The following is an 18,448-nucleotide window of genomic DNA, read 5'->3' on the forward strand; positions in this document are numbered from 1 at the left end:
TAGCACACCGGATTCAAAAGTTAATCAATCATCAAGCCCTTGATTGAGTTATTTCAGGGCTTGTCTGGGGTGTCCCCAAGGAGAGGTTTGAGAACCACTGACATAATGAACTGAAACATGACCTCCACGGCACTCAGTTTTCCAAATATAGCTATAACAGAAACACTTTCTCAATAAGATCAACATGTCTTTGAATGTCTCCTCTTTGTGGGACATCTGGAATAAACAGCCTGGATGAAAGCAAATTTTCATAAAAGCATTTTTATTTAGTTTCAACACCCTTTAGAGATTTAGATCATGAATATCAGGACAGGCCCAAGCAGGTACAGATACACAACAGGCTCCTCGCGCCAGATCGTAAAACTGATCAGCAGATATAATCTGATCACAGTCAACATGGAACAGGAGGTACTCAGACAACAAAATGCCACATGCTAGCAGAGAATAATGGAAATCGTCTGTTGAATTGTAACATTGTGTATGAACAGTACAAATAGGTTCAAACTCAAGACAGCAAATAAGTACTCCCTGAGAAGCTGCTTTTTCACATTTTAAGAGCAAAAAACAATTTGTAACAAAAGTTCAATAGCAAACAGGCTGGATGTTGAACAGTGAAAGGAGTAATGTTTCATATTCAACTGTTTTGAGTGGGTCATGGTCAGATAAATTGGATAGGTTAAAATGTGGTCCGAACACATTTATTGGACCAAAAATGCACTAGGAGCAGAAACAGAGGAACATGGTGGGTGTATTTAAAAAATTGACATATTTCAGTGAGTTAGCTCTTCTGTTTTGTCTTACAGAAGCTAACTTTCACAGCCAAAAAGGGTACACACCTTAATTTCATACTTAAAACCATCGTTCCACGCTTATTCAATTAACCTCAAATCCAACTTAATCCGTTCCAACAGTTCCACATTTACCGTGATCAGTCCAAAACTAGAACAAAAAATTTGTACATGAGTTATAGTCAGTAGATGTGGGACATGACAGATACAGGAGGCAAAGCAGGTTAACTATTTTAAGTGCAGTAGAATGTGTAGTTACTGTTACTCCATTTAAAGCAGTCTAGGCATACACAGTACACAAATTCACTCTTTCTGCAACAATGATTTAACATCCATAGGTGACAGGCAAAACAACATGCTTTTGTCCTTAAAATGCAAGATGGGGAATTACCTGAGGATGTTAGATATTTTTTAAATGTAATTCTGCAACCAAATGGTTGCTTTTTCATGTTCTCTTCCGGGACAAAGAAAGAACATAAATGAACAAAGATAAAATCATGACATGAGTATATCACTAGCACTGTAATCAAATAATAATAAAAGGTGCAGAAATTAAAACACATGAAGGATTGTTTTTCCAGCACAAAAAAAGGTAACCATGAATTAAAAAGTAAAGAGTAAAACAATACCATCTAAAACATAAAATACAATGTGTTTTAATTGAAGAAAAATAAAATAAGCGCACCAGTCCCCTCTGACATATTGTAGCAACCTTAGTCTACTCCGATGACATGGGCTGATAGACAGTGGTGGTTGGGAATCAGTAACAAATACATATATCCTCCCCAAATCAATGAAGACATCTGTCAAATCAACCCTCTATGGCAGTGATAGGTGATACCCAGCAAGTTGCTCTGGTAGTAGGTTGACGTTCAACTGGTGTTTAGTTCTGGTGATCATTTGAAATTATATTGGTGTTCATGAATGTAGGAGTTACTTTAGGTCAAGGGTCGGTCAGGGGTCGTGAACAGGGTATCAGGTGACATTAACATAGGCGTTGGTCAAGGGTCATGTACGGGGTATCAGGTAGGCCAGTCTAGCTGTCGATCATCTCAGACAGCTCCAGCAGGTAGTCATCCTCTCCCTTGCCTGGATCCAGCTCCAAGTCATCGTCCAGACGGTCATCTGTGAACTCGTTCATCAACTCGTCGAATTCGTCCATGGCGGAGGTTGAGGAGCTAGCGGAAGGGGCTGTTGCGGCCGAGCGAGACATCGCAACGCTGGGCCGCCGGGGCTTGGGCTGGATGGGTGTATTCACCACAGAGCTGGAGAGGAGAGGGGAACAGAGTTAAAGCTAATTTACCCATTGATGTTTGGCTTTATGCTAGGTTTAACCATATGACAGTATACGGGTGAGTTGTAACCGCAGAGCAGTTTGCCAGTGTTACCTCTGTGGGACTGGGGCTGCTGTGGTGATGGCTGGGCTGTGTTGGTTGACAGGGACCGCCTGGAACTCCTCTCTCAGGGGGCTGGAGCTGAGGCCAGGGCCCGGGATGGAGGGAGGTCTCCTGGAGACCACAGGGCTCATCTGCACCTTAACACTGGAGGAAGTAGAGGACACCTGGAGAGAACACATAGTTAACACAAGTTACAATAACAGTGGTTGTACAAAGTACATCTCCATATCATCACAAAAGGAACCCCTACTATGCTGAGAGCATCTTACTCTGTTTCACTTCGGAATTTGACGAAAATTGGACACTAGGCCATTTTTGACCAATTAATTCAATGTGGTTACAGGGTTAATTATGCATGGTTACAGGCTTAAAACAGAAACAAAGGAGTTTAGGTATTTATTCAGAGTGGTTAAGGTTAGGGCTATGGTTTTTGGGAAAGCATAAAACTAAACTAGTCAAGTACTCTCCCTGCTTGCTGGACAATTTAGAATTGTTGAGGTGCAGTGGTCTGAGCAGAGCGCTCTGGTTCTGAACGTTGTGAGTTTGAGCCCAGTGTGTGTGTGTGTATAAATATATATGTATTTTGTTGTGAGCGCCGACGACTGCATATATTGCCCTTCTCAGGACCTTTTCAAACATCGACGTGTGTTTCTAGTGACCAGCCTGAGAGAGCGAGCTTTGAGACATACCTCTCTCCGTTTGCAGGGCAGCTCCTGCAGTGGCTCCTCCTGCACTGCATAGGTGCTATTGAGAGGTTTGACTGCAGCGACAGCAGATCTAGCTGATGTTCTTTTCTGGCCTGGTTTCACCTGGGCAGCCAGCTTCATCACAGAAGGCCTCACGTTCAGCTTGGGCCTCACTGCAACAACAGAACACAGGATGTCAGACTAATACTTTGGAGTTGATCTTTGCATAGGCTTTCTAGAGAAGTGTAGAAGAGAGCTTGTGAGAGGATTTCTCTCTGGAGGCATATACCTTTAGCTTCAGTAGCTTGCCCAGGGGACTTCTGGGCTCCATCCTGAGCCTTCTCAATCGGAAAACCTTTCACAGAGGGCCCAGGGGAGGCCGCTGCTGCTGCTGCTACTGCTAAGGCAGCCTGCTTTGGGGGACTCGAACCTCCTGGGGAGCCTCTCTTCCTCTTGCCTGGGGCAGTGCTGGAACTCCTGGGGCTGAGTGAAGGGGAATCTGCCTCTGCCTGCCTCAGTGGAGACCCCTGCTTGGGGGAGGTGGCGCAGGGCAAAGGAGAGGCAGCCTTGGGTTTGAGGGTGATGCGCTGGCGAAGGGGGGCTTTGGGTGCCTGGGCAGGTGCCTCCAGGGTGATTGAGGGGGGAGAGGAGGCGGCAGGGGGGCTCACACGCACCCTCTTCTCCCGCTGGAGGGCGGGGCCTGTGACCTGTTTTGGGAAAGAGTCTGCCTTGGCAGAGCCCTCTGGTTGGCTGGTGGACGAGGCCTGCTCTTCCTGCAGCTGTTGCCTGCGGAGCCTCTTCTCACGCATGATCTCCTCAAAGGTCTTCACCTTCACACTGTCACCGGACACAGCATCGCTCCTACCGTTAGCAGGGCTCGCCTAAGGACCAGAGGAATAGTGACATTCAGTGACTAACAAAGCTGATTGAGTATAACTACATATTTGGATGTACAGTATTCATACAGAAGGACACAGGACACAATTCTTACCTCAGTAGCAACAGAAGACTCCGTCTTCTCGGTCACCTCAGATGTCTTCTGGGTGGTAGTGCTGGCAGCTGTCAGGACAACAAAAGAATGTCTTAGAATTATACAAAACACTGCAGCTAGTTGGGTCAAGCCACCTTACAATGTAAATTACTATGAGCAATTCTAAAAGGTTTATATCAAATCAATAATAAACTCCTTACCAGAAGAAGCTGCTTTGTTGATGCGCAGTCCCAGGGGCTTCTTGGTGCCTCCCTCTCCAGAGGCTGAGCCTGGGATTTTTCCGTTGGACACCTCCTGTCCCCGGGCCTGCATCTTGGCTGCCTTCTCTCTGCGGATCTCCTCCAGGGTCTTCACCTTAACTCCACCTCCAGGAGGTGCGCCCCGGCTGGGCATGGCTGGCTCAGTTGGTCCCTGGGAGTTCCCTGGAGATGCTTCCATAGCCTCCTGCTTGGCCTTTCTGAGGCTGGGGCCTTGCTGCTGGTCCTCCTCCAGCTTTCTCTTGGCGTGGAGGATCTCTGAGAAGGTCTTCACGTGGCTGGCTGCAGGTTTGCCAGTGGTGCCTCTCTTTGAGGCCTTGCTGGTACCAGGAGTTAAAGGGAGAGGGTGGTCCCCCGGAGCTTGTCCTTGGGACTTGGCCAACTTGTCCTGCCTGATTTCCTCCAGGGTTTTGATGCGGATTATTTCAGGTGCTGTATTCTCACTGTTGCTCTCAGCTGAGGGAGAGGTTAGAGATTAAAATACAAACAATAATACATTTCATTCAACATATACAAACAAAAATAATTGTATACTGTTAAGATAATCGTTTCTAATGAAGATTGTATGAGCCACCCAACGCTCTTTTTGCAGGACATATGTTAATTGTGAGAGGAGGCGAGTTAATGATTTTACCTGATTCAGAGGCAGTAGTGGGTTCAACAGGTAATCCCAATCTATCCCTGACAGGTTTCAGAGCTAAGGGTTAAAAAAACAAACATGAAATGAATCCAAATTATCAATGACAATTACTTTAAACAACGCTTTTACTTAGTATCGAACAATTATGCATCTCCTGTGGCACAGATGGTTCTAGAGGGAATCTAACGTGGATTCCTTTGTTCCAGAACAGACACCTGATTCTGCTTAACCACTAATCAGGGACTTGAACCAACGATGCGATTCAATTAATGCCCTGGGCATGCCCCAGGTGAACCTGGTTAGTGCTGATTTCATTCGATTTGGAAGCAGGCTGCCTCCCAGGTGTGAGCCAGGGGTGTAATCATTAGTCCAAACAGTAAAACAAGTTTGTTGGACAAATTCAGGTAGGTCCCTCCCTATTTTGTTTACTTCCATTTAAAAAATATTTTGCAACAGAATTGGCATAATGAATACACCCCAGGTGCCCCGTTCTAAAAGTGACCTAGGTTAAAGAGCCACTGCCCCTAAAAACAACAACTAATCCCTTTGAAAATGGCATCGATACGAGTCAAACATTTAATCTTGTCTCAAAATTGACTACAATCTCAAAATTGACTACAAAGTGTAAATGGGATGATTTGTCAGTCTCACAAGTTAAGGTTGGCATAGTTCTGTTATAATCTCCACCCGGCACAGCCAGAAGAGGACTGGCCACCCCTCATAGCCTGGTTCCTCTCTAGGTTTCTTCCTAGGGAGTTTTTCCTAGCCACCGTGCTTCTACACCTGCATTGCTTGCTGTTTGGGGTTTTAGGCTGGGTTTCTGTACAGCACTTCGAGATATTAGCTGATGTACGAAGGGCTATATAAAATAAACTTGATTGATTGAATTACAATTATGTCAACAATTCATGGCCCCCTTTGCCAAGCTCCACATACAAATCGCTCCTTCATTGAATGGGACTCCGTTGTTTCATCGCCCCTAGCACGTTAAAAGATCACTGCCGTTTGAGAATGAATAGCCCTATACAGATTGACTATGACTAGTTTGCATGCCCTGCTGAAGGACCCAGGTACCATACCATGTGGAATAAGTGGTTGAAGCTTGTTGGTCTCCAAAGATGGTGAGTATAATGTTAGCTAGACCATACTGCTGGTTATGTATATTTAGACAATCATTATCATCACTAGCATAGCTGACGTTACCTAGCTAGCTACCTAGCCAGAAACAGACGAGACCTTCATTACATTCTCTCTAGTCGGAACGTAGCTATGCCACGACCAGAACAGTGCAGAGCTGGCGTGAGATACGACTTGGAAAACGTGCCTCAATTCAGGTATGGGAGATGGCAGCATACTCCTAATTATCCCATTACCTGAACTTACAAATCAAGAAGCTTGAAAGACTGCAAGTTTTTAATGACTGCTAGTTTGTCGTCAGCATGCTAGGCTAGCTAATGCTATAACAGCCCATTGGAATCAACAACAGTTCTGGTAGCTACTCACCTCAATGCTAGACGTCACATTTTAATGGAATCCAATGGGCTGCTATAGCATTATCTAGCCTAGCATGCTGACGAAAAGCTAGTAGCAAAACCTTTGTCATGGTTGTGATGTTGCCAGATTGACTTTAGATGCACTATAAGTTCAGCCAGCTAACGAAGATTGAGGGGACCACAGTATTTCAGCTAGCTAACATCAAGCATTGCTAACTATTTTTTGACAAACTTAATCATAGTAATGGCAACATTGCCATTTCTCTCAAGTAAATTTGACATATGGTAAAGTTGTTTCCTACTAACTATTTGCCCACTTTAGCAATGTCATCTTTCTATGCCACTTTAAATTAGTGGAATTTATACTAAACAGTCAGCCTCTGAGGTGCAACCCATGTTAATGGCACAAAAATGTATTGGATGCAGCTATGGCTAATACAATATTTTCTTGTATTAAATCATTATAGTTAATAAATTGCATATAGGCTGTGATTTACTTAGAATTAAATAAACAAAAAATATCTTTAGGCTCAGTCTACAGTGCCTTTGAATTCACTTTTAGAAACACGTTTAGCCAGCCTGTGGTTTCAGGCTCATGGGAGAGCAGGCCAGCAGTGGAGAATACCATCTCTGCACTTGCAGAGCTACTGGGGATGCTAAAAATCCTTCTGGCCACTCTTGCCAGGCTGGGCAGGGATGCAGAGTTGTTTTAAAACTTTTCTATAGGTAGGCCTAAAGGTTTTTAGGCAAATTAACCCTATCAAATCAGAAAGCTCCTTGAAAAGAGGTGATATGTCAGACCTAATGGACCAAAATCCAGAATAACCTTTTGTATAGATAATAGAACGGAAATGAGTGCAACTTTTAAAGAGATCAGATTTTTTTATTTATAAATACTTTTCTACAATGACACAGCTAGCAAAACACCTCGTTCCTTTCTGTTGGCATGTGAACGTAGTACACTATCATGCTTTTGGGATTTGGGTCTTTTCAGATTGCACAATGATTTTTTAGTTGTGGACACTACATCACCACACTACCTCTCTTGCTTTTGGTCCTCATCTTTGTAAGTCACCTTGATTTTGTACCTGTATGTTTAATCACTTCCTTTATGAAAATATTTAGCAAACTCCATGCCAGTAGCTATAGGAGCACACAAGTAGCCTACAAATGCATACTGGGGCGGGCATGCCCTGAGCTCGTGAAGTGAGCACTACTGGAACGCTCCAGTCAAATTGGGCACGCTCTGGAACCAGCCTGATCACTGTGTTAGGTAGGTTTAGTCTGACCTGTTCAGACTTCAACTTTAACATAGGTAGTACCTGATGCACAAACATATACTATCTCTGCCATTGGTAATAGAATATTTAAAGCTTGCGCCGGCATTTCACCATACATCTGCTTGTAGATGATGTAGGTGAACTCAACCTGCAGGAAGTTTGTTGTGATTGAGTGGGAGGAAACAGCTGAAGGCAAGGTTCTGACAGATCCGTGTCTTGGTGGTGGCAAAGACACACCCAAGAAACATCCACATCAAACGACACCCCCAACTCAACTCGTTTGGCTTCTGTCGTGGCCGCTAGCATTTCTATAGGAGCAAGTCAAAAAACGAGGCCAAATCAGCGGGTGCAGTTCACCTTTAAGCACGTGGAGTAATGAATAGGATTCTGTTTTCACACGTAATTGATTGCTTTTGTTTAAAACACTATCTGCCTTCCAAATGACAACTAGACTGAACAAAAATAAACGCAACATGTAAAGTGTTGGTCCCATGTTTCATAAGCTGAAATAAAAGATCCCAGAAATGTTCCATATGCACAAAAATCGTATTGATTTTGAGTATTGGTGCCCTCCCAGGCCCACCCACGGCTGCTTCCATTGCAGTCATGTGAAATCAATAAATTAGGGCCTAATTTATTTATTTCAATTGACTGATTTCCTTCTATGAACTGTAACTCAGTAAAATCTTAGAAATTGTTGCATGTTGCGTTTATTTTTGTTCAGTATAGTTGTAAAATTCTAACATGTTTTATAGGACAGAGTTGTTTCTGAACAATACACGACGCTGCATTGTTGACAGACTGGCACAGATTACCGTTCCATTCGAGCAGGCAGTGTGCCTCCCTCACTGGTTTCGCTTGGTCATGTGACGAGCCATAGCCTGGTTCAACCCAGTTCCATCTTAATGTAACTCAATTAGTACAACCAGGGTCATTTTCATCAGGCACAGAAGACAAACCGGAAGGGACCATTAATACCTGTCCAATAAATGCTAATTTTAGTTTTCCATTGCCAAAAACGTCTAAATGTTTTCTGCAGCAAACATATAGAGGAAAAGAGGCTAACATGACATTTAAATTATATTTTCTAAATAAAGAACTAGTATTCCTAATAGTCTGAAGTAAATCAATCCATTGGGGATATTTGGTTGTCATTTCCCTTCGCATACCTTTCTGAGGAGGCAGGTCCGTTTCACCCTTGTCCATTTTCCTCCCGAGGCGCTCGGCCAGACAGCGTTTCATTGGCAGGTCACCCCCGGCAGGAACTTCTAAAAGGTCAGAGGTCATGGAAGCTTAGTGTTGGTGACCAATGGTACCACCAATAACGAGTGTAATTTTGTAGTTCATTTACCTCTGTAACAATAAGTATTATTATTATTTGGGGGTGCTTATATTTTTCCACGTAGACTTGACAAATATGTCATGGAAATGTGTTTTTGCATATCCCAACTGGGGTCACAGCCAGCATCAATTGAGGTTAAGTGCCTTGCTCAAGGGCACAGCGACAGATTTTTTTACCTTGTCGGCTCCGGTATTCGAACAAGCAACATTTTGGTTACTGGCCCGAAACTAACCTTGAGGATACCATTGACTGGCAGTGACTTCCTTACATTTTATAGATAAACAAGATAATAGAAAACATTTACCTTTGACTATTATTCTCTTCCCAAGCCTGTCAGCAACATTGCGTCTCACGGTCTCTTCACCAAAGACCACAGTGTCTGAGGGGGCAGCAAGCATATGTTACAAATGACATGTAGCAAGTGTGTGTTCATATGTACTCGTGCGATTCACTTCAACAATATTCAATCTGGGATCTTGTGTTAATCTATACACAAGGCTCAGTTAGATCAGTGTTCAATGATTCTTACCATCCTTGGCTGTAAAGAGAGATGGACGGATGAAGCATCTCATGTTCTCCTTCTCTCCGCTGGCACCATTGTTCCGCTGATCTGAGCTCTGGCCAGGAACTGGATAACCTGACAAATAACAGTTGATAAACTCACACCTCATCATTTACAGCATAATAACACAAAAGGCAATAGTAAATGTATTTGGGAGGTAAGAGGAAGGATGAACTCACCAGCTCTCCTCATACTGGCTTTCAGCGCTTTCCTCAGTCTGATCTCCTCCAAGGTTCTGACACCAAAGTCCAGCGAATCATCTGTGCCAAAGAAACACCGTTAGCCAATCACAGAGACTCATAGGGTCCGCTCAAAGAAAATGGGGTCACTCCAGTCTCCTTTTCACCTCATTTAACACCTGATTTACTTAACAAAAGGAACACCTCAATAGGTGGTCCAGGTACAGTGCCTTCAGAAAGTATTCACACCCCTTGACTTTCCCCACATTTTGTTGTCTTACATCCTGAATTTAAAATAGATTAATTCAGGGTTCGTACAGAAAGTGGCAAGTCAAATTCAAGGACTTAAGTACTTTTTAAAGCACTAATATTTATTTTCAAAGACCATCAATTTGGCCAGGTCGGAGTTGTAAATGAGAACTTCGTAATAGTTCATATTATGCAATTGTTTCTAGTCGCCACCAGATGGCAGTATATAGCTACAACCTCATGAAAAAATGAACTTCGTATTCATCACTACCTTGCAAGTTCTACTCGTTAATACATTGTTTCACCACTTATTTAATACATACATGAGTGTTAGTACTGATGATTTTGTCATTTGAGTACTGATGAGAAGAAAATTGGGACATGTCTACTGGTGAACACACATTTTCCATTTGCATTACTAGACAATTCCAGCTTAATGATGACTTTTTAATTGGGCATTTGGGAAGATACTACTTAATAGCATCGAAAAGGCATCTTGCTTCCGACTGGCAGCTTTGGTGCCGCAGGTTGGGAGAAGGGCGGGTGGGCTTTTCGAAGCACTAATAATTCAAGCATCAATGTAATATATCCTATATGCAATTGTTCCTAGTCACCACCAGACAACAGTATATCTCCAAAACCTCAAAAAAGTAACTGACTATGCATTACCTTACACCTTCTACTCAATAATACGTGTTTCACTACATAGCGTAAGTGGTAAGTCAGGACTGATTTCCTTATATGAACTGTAACTCTAAAATCCTTGAAATTGTTGCATGTGTCGTTTATTTTTGTTCAGTGTACATAATATTACATTGTCTTTATATTTAAAATGTTATTTATTTCACAAAATTTTAGGTCCCACAGGCTTTCCCAACACATGAACGTGAATTCTGACAGTGAAAAATGCCCTTAGTCGACTCTAAAATGTATTCTATACACATTTGAAGAAAAACAAGTTATTCATGTGTTTGATAAGATTAAAGATTCTATCAGGGGACCCCTATTTAAATTTTAAGGGACCCCACATGGGCCCTGGACCGCAGGTTTGGGAACCCCTGTACTACTAACCTCTTTCCCTGCTTGCTTCAATGCTTCCTATCTAAGTGCATCTCCTTTGCCTAATTCATTGCAGCCTCACTCACCACTGTCTCTAACTACTCCATAAAAAAAATTGTATTTTGTTATCATAACTTATAGTAACCCATCTTTTGATTATAGCTAGCTTAATTTCAGTCAAATGCTGCTGCCGAGGTCAGGCTCCATTCAAGGTTAGCTTCTAACTTCATCCTTCTAGCAAGCTAGCTACCTAGCTAATAGCCAGAGCCCTTGAACTACATTGAAATCGGACTTATATATAAGCGACTATTTGCCAGTTGTATACTCATTCTACAACTGAATCTACATGTGCCCGGCATTTTAGCTATCGATGTGACGTTTGGCGGCACTTGGTCAGTTCTGCACCTGGCTGGTTGAGTTGCAGTGTTGGTGGAATGAGCGAGTTCGCCTGGCAACCAGAGCGCAAAACACGTGAGGGTAAAAAAAACATCTGCAGTCTGCCTGGAAGGTCTTTCAATTACAACACTGTTTTGTCAATGAGGCACTGAAAAGCGAAGCCGTCAACTGAAGTTTGAGCCTACCCTTGAAGCGTTTCAAACTAAATCTGTGTTAAAACATGCATTGTTTAAGATGTTGATATCTATACTATGTGTTCTGTTTATTTGTCCTCTTCTTACCTGAGGTGGAGCCCCCGGCCATCTTCCTGGGAGAGACCACTCTGGATCCGTCTGAGCCAGACCTGCTGTCCTCCCCCTCTGACAACTGATCTGCACGCACACACACAACCCCCCCATTTGTCAAATGGCATTTTTCAAATTATTCTGGGAAAAAACTATTGTACTGTACCCAAAAATATCAATACCATTTCCACCATTGAATATAATTTTCACCTAGCACTTTAATCACCTGCTCCACTGTCTCTGCGCAACTGCCCCTTTAAGAGCTCCTTTCTGTGACTGCGCTGTGTATCTTTCCATTGCTGAGCTCCTTCTTGCCCTACGGACTACATGCTGTTCAAATTTTATATTGCTTTTATTGTTTCTTTCTACAATGTTTGCTCTTCCTTTCTAGTGATAATGTGTGTAAAGTGTGTTGTGACCTTTGTAGATTGCACTTTAAATAAACTTGATATGACGTTTCTCACCATCTTCATCCTCATCTTCGTCATCTGCCGGGTTAATAACCACAGGCGGGTGAGTGGGGCTGGGAACGTTCTCCTGAGTCTCTGCCTTAATGACCCCACGGAGCTGGGGATTGGCTGGGCTGGGGATGGGGACAGGAGGCAAAGAATCCTCATGAGGCTCCTCTTCTTCTTTCAGGGCCGAACCTGAGTGAAAAGACAATCAAGCTCAGAAACTATGGATAAACTCTGGTTCTGGTGAAGAATAGGTTCATAAGTGAGTCCAAATATGTTATTCATCTGTTGATACACTACCATGTCTAGTGAAAATCATGTCAATAACATGTTTATGAGCCATGCGATGCTAAGGAGATAAAGATCAGTAAGCTAACGGTGGCTTGGTCAGGATCGGCCTCTTCAGAGCGACTACTCACTTTTGTTGGGCGGTACGTATTGGCCGTCTATTAAGCGTGGTTTCTCGTGGTGGAAGGCACAGTGCGGCTTCTGGCAGCCAGCAGGCTGGTTCTCCCAGTAACAAGCAATCTCCTTCCTGTTTTTCTGTAAGAGGGGAAGAGGTATAGAGAGCAGGTCAGAAAATGTAGCATAATGTCTTGCAACATGAGTCTTCATGAAAGCTCACTTTAAAAAACAAAGTGAAATTCATCCCTTAAAAGCTATGACTGAAAATGGCCAGGTGAAAAACTAGAGAATATGGTATTACTGCGAGGAGACCAAAAAAAAGATTTAAATGGCCCCCCGACAAGTCCAGAGGCACACAACCCCTGACCCAGGTAAATACCCAAGAGAGGGTATTTCTCTACACCTCTGTAATGGCAAATCGAGACACACAGCCTTGAGTATGCAAAGATTTAAGGGGATATTCCTGAAATACTTTTTTGGTTTGTGTGACAAAATTGAGGCAATAATGAGCAAAGATGGTCTACTGAAAAAGAGAGCACAATCGTTACCTTGATCTCCATGTGGCGGAACTTGCAGACCTGTCGGAAACAGCGGCTCTCCTGCCACAGGCTGCAAACGACCTCACTGCCCATAGCGGCTTCACAGTGTCTGAAGGGGCAACTGTCACCCTACACCAGGAGACAAAAACACAACCTTGTTAATACTTACATCTGAGAGCTGCATTTACACCACCAAAACACAGCAACACAGAAAATGCTACAGTGCTAGTTTCTCTTTGTTATGACCCCTACCTTAGCGCAGTTGGAGTAGTAAAAGAAATAGCAGTCATCTCCATGGTTAGTCATGTTCAGGATGGTGGACTGGATTCACGTCCAGGTCAGGGATGTTCTCTTCAGGGCCAACAGGAGTCTCCCTGGGCTGGCAACAGTGAAACATAAGCCATGGTCATTTCTCTGCCATTAGTGGATTTGATTGCTTCACTGTGGTGGCAACAGAACTCCACAGAGTTGAATTTGAATTTCTTTGAGGACTATGGTGACATACAGGTAACTGACTAAATAAAGGAAACACCAACATAAGTGTGTCTTAATTAATAGGGTGTTGGGCCACCACGAGCAGCCGGGACAGCGTCAATGCGACTTGGCATAGATTCTACAAGTGTCTGGAACTCTACTGGAGGGATAAAACGCCACTCTTCCACAAGGAATTCCATCATTTGGTGTTTTGTTGATGGTGATTAGTGCTGAGTGATTAACCTCCATTTTTTTTTTTAAAAGCACGAATTTACTGACATCGGTTCAATTATTTGAATTCCACTTCATTACGTCTTTTTCTTCCTGTGAGCTCAATGTGCAGTTCTTGTCAAGATATATCAGATGAAGCCTGAACTATGCGATGTAGAAGGGAGTTGTAGTTTCCAGTAGGCCAACATTCTACATAGTGTAGCTCAGAAAACATGGTAATTAACTACAATGACCATAATCCACTGTGCCTTCACTTAAACACAGAAATCTGCTCCTTTTATTCTCTATTCCCAACGCACTAGACGACCAGTTCTTACAGCCTTTAGCTGTACCCTTATCCTACTCCTCCTCTGGTTATGTAGAGGTTAACTCAGGCCCTGCAAACCCCAGTACCACACCTATTCCCCCAGGGACTATCATTTGTTGACTTCTGTAACCGTAAAATCCTTGGTTTCATGCATGTTAACATCAGAAGCCTCCTCCCTAAGTTTGTTTTATTCACTGCTTTAGCACACTCCGACAACCCTGATGTCCTAACCGTGTCTGAATCCTGGCTTAGGAAGGCCATAAAAAATTCTGAAGACTACACCCCCAACTACAACATTTTCCGCCAAGATAGAACTGCCACGGGGGCAGGGTCGCAATCTACTGCAGAGTTCTGTCACACTATCCAGGTTTGTGCCCAAACAGTTCGAGCTTCTTCTTCTCAAAATCCACCTTTCCAGAAATAAGTATCTCAGTATCTGTTGCCGCTTGCTATAGACCCCCCTCAGCCCCCAGTTGTGCCCTGGACTCCATACGCAAATTGATTGCCCCTCATTTATCTTCAGAGTTCGTACTGTCAGGTGACCTAAACTGGGATATGCTTAACATCCCGGCCATCCTACAATCTAAGCTAGATGCCCTCAATCTCTCACAAATGATCAAGGAACCTACCAGGTACAACCCCAAAACCGTAAACACGGGCACCCTCATAGATATCATCCTGACCAACCTGCCCTCTAAATACACCTCTGCTGTCTTCAACCAGGATCTCTGCCTCATTGCCTGCGTCCGTAATGGGTCCGCGGTCAAACAACCACCCCTCATCACTGTTAAATGCTCCCTAAAACACTTAAACTCCTGCTTTCCTTACAGTTCTCTGCTGCCAATGACTGGAACGAATTGCAAAAATCACTAACTTTAAGCATCAGCTTACCGATCACTGTACCTGTACACACCCAATCTGTAAATAGCCCACCCAACTACGCCATTCCCCAAATTGTTATTTATTTTTGCACCCCAGTATCTCTACTTGCACATCATCATCTGCACATCTATCACTCCAGTGTTAATGCTAAATTGTAATTACTTCACCAGGCTTATTTATTGCCTTACCCCCCTAACCTTACTACATTTGCACACAAAGTATATAGATTTTTCTATTGTGTTCCCCCCCCCCCATTGTGTTATTGACTGTACATTTGTTTATCCCATGTGTAACTCTGTGGTGTTGTTTTTGTCGCATTGCTTTGCTTTATCTTAGCCAGGTCGCAGTTGTAAATGAGAACCTGTTCTCAACTGGCCTACCTGGTTAAATAAAGGTTAAATAAATATTTTTTTTTAAGTAAATTTTTTTGGAGTGAGATCTGGTGACTGACACAAACACACCCTTTAAACCCTATGCTCCTTTGAGACCCCCTTTCAAAGTCACAGCTCTTTTCTTCTAGCCACGGTAGCCAAAATAATGGACAACTGGCCCTAAACATGATGGGATGCTAATTGCTTAATTCATTCAGGAACCACACCTGTGTAGAAGCACCTGCTTTCAATATATTTTGTATCACTCATTTACTCAAATGTCCACGACAGGAATATGACCCAGAGTAGAAGTTGCAGAGAAACTAAACTCTGCTTGAAAGGGTTGTGGGGCTAAACTCACCTGTAGTGGCTAAGAAGATTCCTCCCTTCCTCACACACTTCTGATAGGGTGTCTCCGTGGCAACAAAGGTCCTGAAGGAACACTGGATCCGTGAGATAAGAGGAAAAAGGGAAGGTCCAGAGACACTCGTCGTCCTATGACCTCCCTTATGACTCCTTCCAGCCAGACTGCTAAGCATTACAGATGGATGGTGCAAGAACGTCCTTTTTTTTTTGTTGATTATTTTTTGTTAATGGGGGGGAATAATGTGAGATAGAAGCGAATCCAAAAAGACAGCCAGAGAAAAAAAAGGAGGTTTTGAAAGAGAAAAAAAATGGGGTGAAGAGAGGGTGGAAGAAAAATCTTCGACTTCTTCTTAAACTTGATGGCATAAAGGATGCTGTAGAAAAATATAAGTAAGGGTGGGGCTTCTAGGGATTCCAGCAGGCAAAAAGTCTGGAGTGGAAAAAAAGTGGTGGGAATTTCACATAAAATCTTCTGTGAATCTACTTTCTTTATAATGAACTCTATCCCCCATCCAAAGATCTTCAGGAACGGACAAGAAGCTGCTTCTTAACCTAGATTTAAATAAAACAAAAACACTCCCCTGGAGAACTGAATAGAAATTGGTTAGAGTACAGGACAGAGAGAGACTTGCACACAAACACAGTATCTGAACTGCAGTTTCTCACCAAAGTGTAGTTAACAACATCAAGAGAGAAAATGTAGAACATGACAAGGATGTGCCAACACCATCCACAATAACGTATGATTAACCATTGTTTCCCAACTCCGGTCCTGGAGTATCCCCAACAGCACACATTTTGTTGTAGCCCCTGACAAAAACATCTGTTCCAACTTAGCAATGGCTGGATGATTAGTTGAGAAGTAATATCAGGTGTGCTTGTCCAGGGACACAACAGAAATATGTACTGTTGGAGATACTAGAGGAAAAGAGTTGGGAAACATTGTAGAGCATGGGTCAAACTGAATTTGACTATAACAGACTACACAACTGGGTATTGTGTAATCCATTATTGGGAGCTCAATCAGCTCATACTACTTCATATGTTTGGATATCAACCCATTGCTGCAATTTTATGTATTTCATTTGGAATAATAAAATGTTAAACTGTATGTTGTTTGTAACATTTGACACATCTGTCCAGAGGCCCCCACAACATCTTGTTAACTTGAAGGGCCTCGATGTAGGTTTGCAATTTCGATGAGTAACATACCGCACTGTTATCGTACAATCCAGGACAGACATATCGAATAATGTAATTAGGCAGTTAAACAGCTAAAAAACACGTTATTTAAACGTAAAATTATAAAACACTAAATATATTGGCAAGACGAATTACCAGAATTACTGGGCGAATGCGATTTTCATCTTCATACGTGGTAGTTACTGAAAACACAAAATGCATTGCAACATTAATAGATAGCTAACGTTACTCATGTTAACGTCACAATATGAATGATTTAGAAAAAGAACGTTCCAAATTACGATACACGCGTTTGTAACCATCTTGCCCCACATCAAAATGACTAACGTTAGCTAAGGTAACTAGAAACAAATCGTTCTGCTTGTATTTATATTGACGTGTGTATTATGTAAATCGTTATTCACATTCAGGGTTCCCTGACATAAGACTCCCTGATCAAATAATGGCTGAATAAACTCCAAAGCCAAGTTACCTGGCTAACGTTAACTAGTTACAGTAACAGTTAGCTAAATAATAGAAACAGTCACTTGCTATTTTAGGTACGTTATTGCAAATGAAATGTCTAACCGTTCTTAGCTAGCTAACGTTAAACTCAGTCACCGTTATGTCATTGGCAAAATTAACTGGGTGGTAATTGTATTTAACTAACGTTAGCTAGTTACCAGCTATGTATAGACTCTGGTTACAAGGCCTCGATGCTAGCAAATAACATTATACTTCTTGGCCTAGCCAAACTCTGTGGCCTGGTTGTTAGCGACGAGGCTCGAGCTAACTCGTTGTTGCTAACATTAGCTAGCTAACTCGGACGTTTTACACCTCGCTTCCAAATAACGATCTACCCTTAAATAGTAATGCAATGACATCAAGACAAAACAATGATTTAATAAAGCGAGTTAGTTACCAGTATTACAAAAAAGGTTAAAATGTTTGTCCCACTACAAGAGAAACAACACGTCCGCCGGGTTCCTTGCTGCGCAGCACTGGAGCCTGGAACAAAATGGCGTAGACTCACACAAAGAATAGACATAGAAAATCGAATGCTAGATCAGAGATGAACAATTCAAAGTTATCTTTTTGGAGCTTTACAGACATAACTATAACGCACGTGTGTATTTTAATATACGATCTCAATAAGATCTCAGACTTTATGGATAAAAAAAATAAGTAAACTTATTTTCCATATCCATAAAGTCTGAGATCTTATTGGAAAATGCATGCACATTCTATTTACTTTTTGTCTATGGTCAATAGTCACCACAGACAAAAGGGAAATCAGTATCTTCGACGTCACTTACTGTATATTACGTCACGATTTATGTCAGTCTACCTGCTAGTTGAACAATTCAAGTTGAACTTGTTAGACCTTTACAGACATAACTATCACACGTGTATTTTAATAACAATGATATGTTATCATGTTTATGTATAAACTAACTTTTTTCTCCATAAAGTCTGAGATATTATTGGAAAATGCATGTGCATTCTATTTACTTTTTGTCTATAGTCAATAGTCACCACAGACAAAAGGGGAAACCAGTATCTTGGTACTTACTGCATTGTCACAATGTATGCCCCCCAAATGTATTTGATTTTATTTCCAATCTGATCACAA

General features: G+C 42.3%; 1 protein-coding gene across 5 annotated transcripts; it reads right to left on the reverse strand.

The window, feature by feature from the left end:
- Nucleotides 1–730: 730 nt before the first annotated feature.
- On the reverse strand, nucleotides 731–17,844 carry LOC120062939 (zinc finger CCCH domain-containing protein 11A-like). 5 transcript variants are annotated; one of them, XM_039013020.1, is made up of 19 exons: nucleotides 17,738–17,827; nucleotides 16,972–17,018; nucleotides 15,629–15,699; nucleotides 13,255–13,381; nucleotides 13,012–13,131; nucleotides 12,478–12,601; nucleotides 12,068–12,250; nucleotides 11,601–11,690; nucleotides 9,616–9,696; nucleotides 9,404–9,511; nucleotides 9,179–9,253; nucleotides 8,702–8,800; nucleotides 4,754–4,816; nucleotides 4,063–4,575; nucleotides 3,863–3,930; nucleotides 3,161–3,752; nucleotides 2,875–3,044; nucleotides 2,177–2,349; nucleotides 731–2,053 (listed from the first exon to the last, which is right to left on the reverse strand). In XM_039013020.1, exons 4-19 carry the CDS (start codon nucleotides 13,306–13,308, stop codon nucleotides 1,825–1,827), a joined length of 2,742 nt encoding a protein of 913 aa, XP_038868948.1. In that variant the 5' UTR covers nucleotides 13,309–13,381; nucleotides 15,629–15,699; nucleotides 16,972–17,018; nucleotides 17,738–17,827; the 3' UTR covers nucleotides 731–1,824. The 5 variants fall into 5 exon arrangements, with proteins under 5 accessions (XP_038868948.1, XP_038868930.1, XP_038868942.1 ...); XM_039013002.1 differs by having other exon boundaries at nucleotides 15,629–16,185; XM_039013014.1 differs by lacking the exon at nucleotides 16,972–17,018 and having other exon boundaries at nucleotides 17,738–17,844.
- Between the last annotated feature and the right edge of the window lie 604 nt (nucleotides 17,845–18,448).

The sequence above is a fragment of the Salvelinus namaycush genome, chromosome 2 (assembly GCF_016432855.1).
Source record: "Salvelinus namaycush isolate Seneca chromosome 2, SaNama_1.0, whole genome shotgun sequence".
In the NCBI taxonomy this organism is placed as follows: Eukaryota; Metazoa; Chordata; class Actinopteri; order Salmoniformes; family Salmonidae; genus Salvelinus; species Salvelinus namaycush.

Excerpts from the sequence above, each read along its gene's own strand:
- LOC120062939 (XM_039013014.1), bottom strand. The coding sequence starts at position 13,308 with ATGACTAACCATGGAGATGACTGCTATTTCTTTTACTACTCCAACTGC. Across the intron at positions 9,697-11,600 it reads GGCCGGGGGCTCCACCTCAG|ATGATTCGCTGGACTTTGGT; the intron begins GTAAGAAGAGGA and ends TCTTTGGCACAG. Across the intron at positions 2,350-2,874 it reads TGCCCTGCAAACGGAGAGAG|GTGTCCTCTACTTCCTCCAG; the intron begins GTATGTCTCAAA and ends TGTTCTCTCCAG.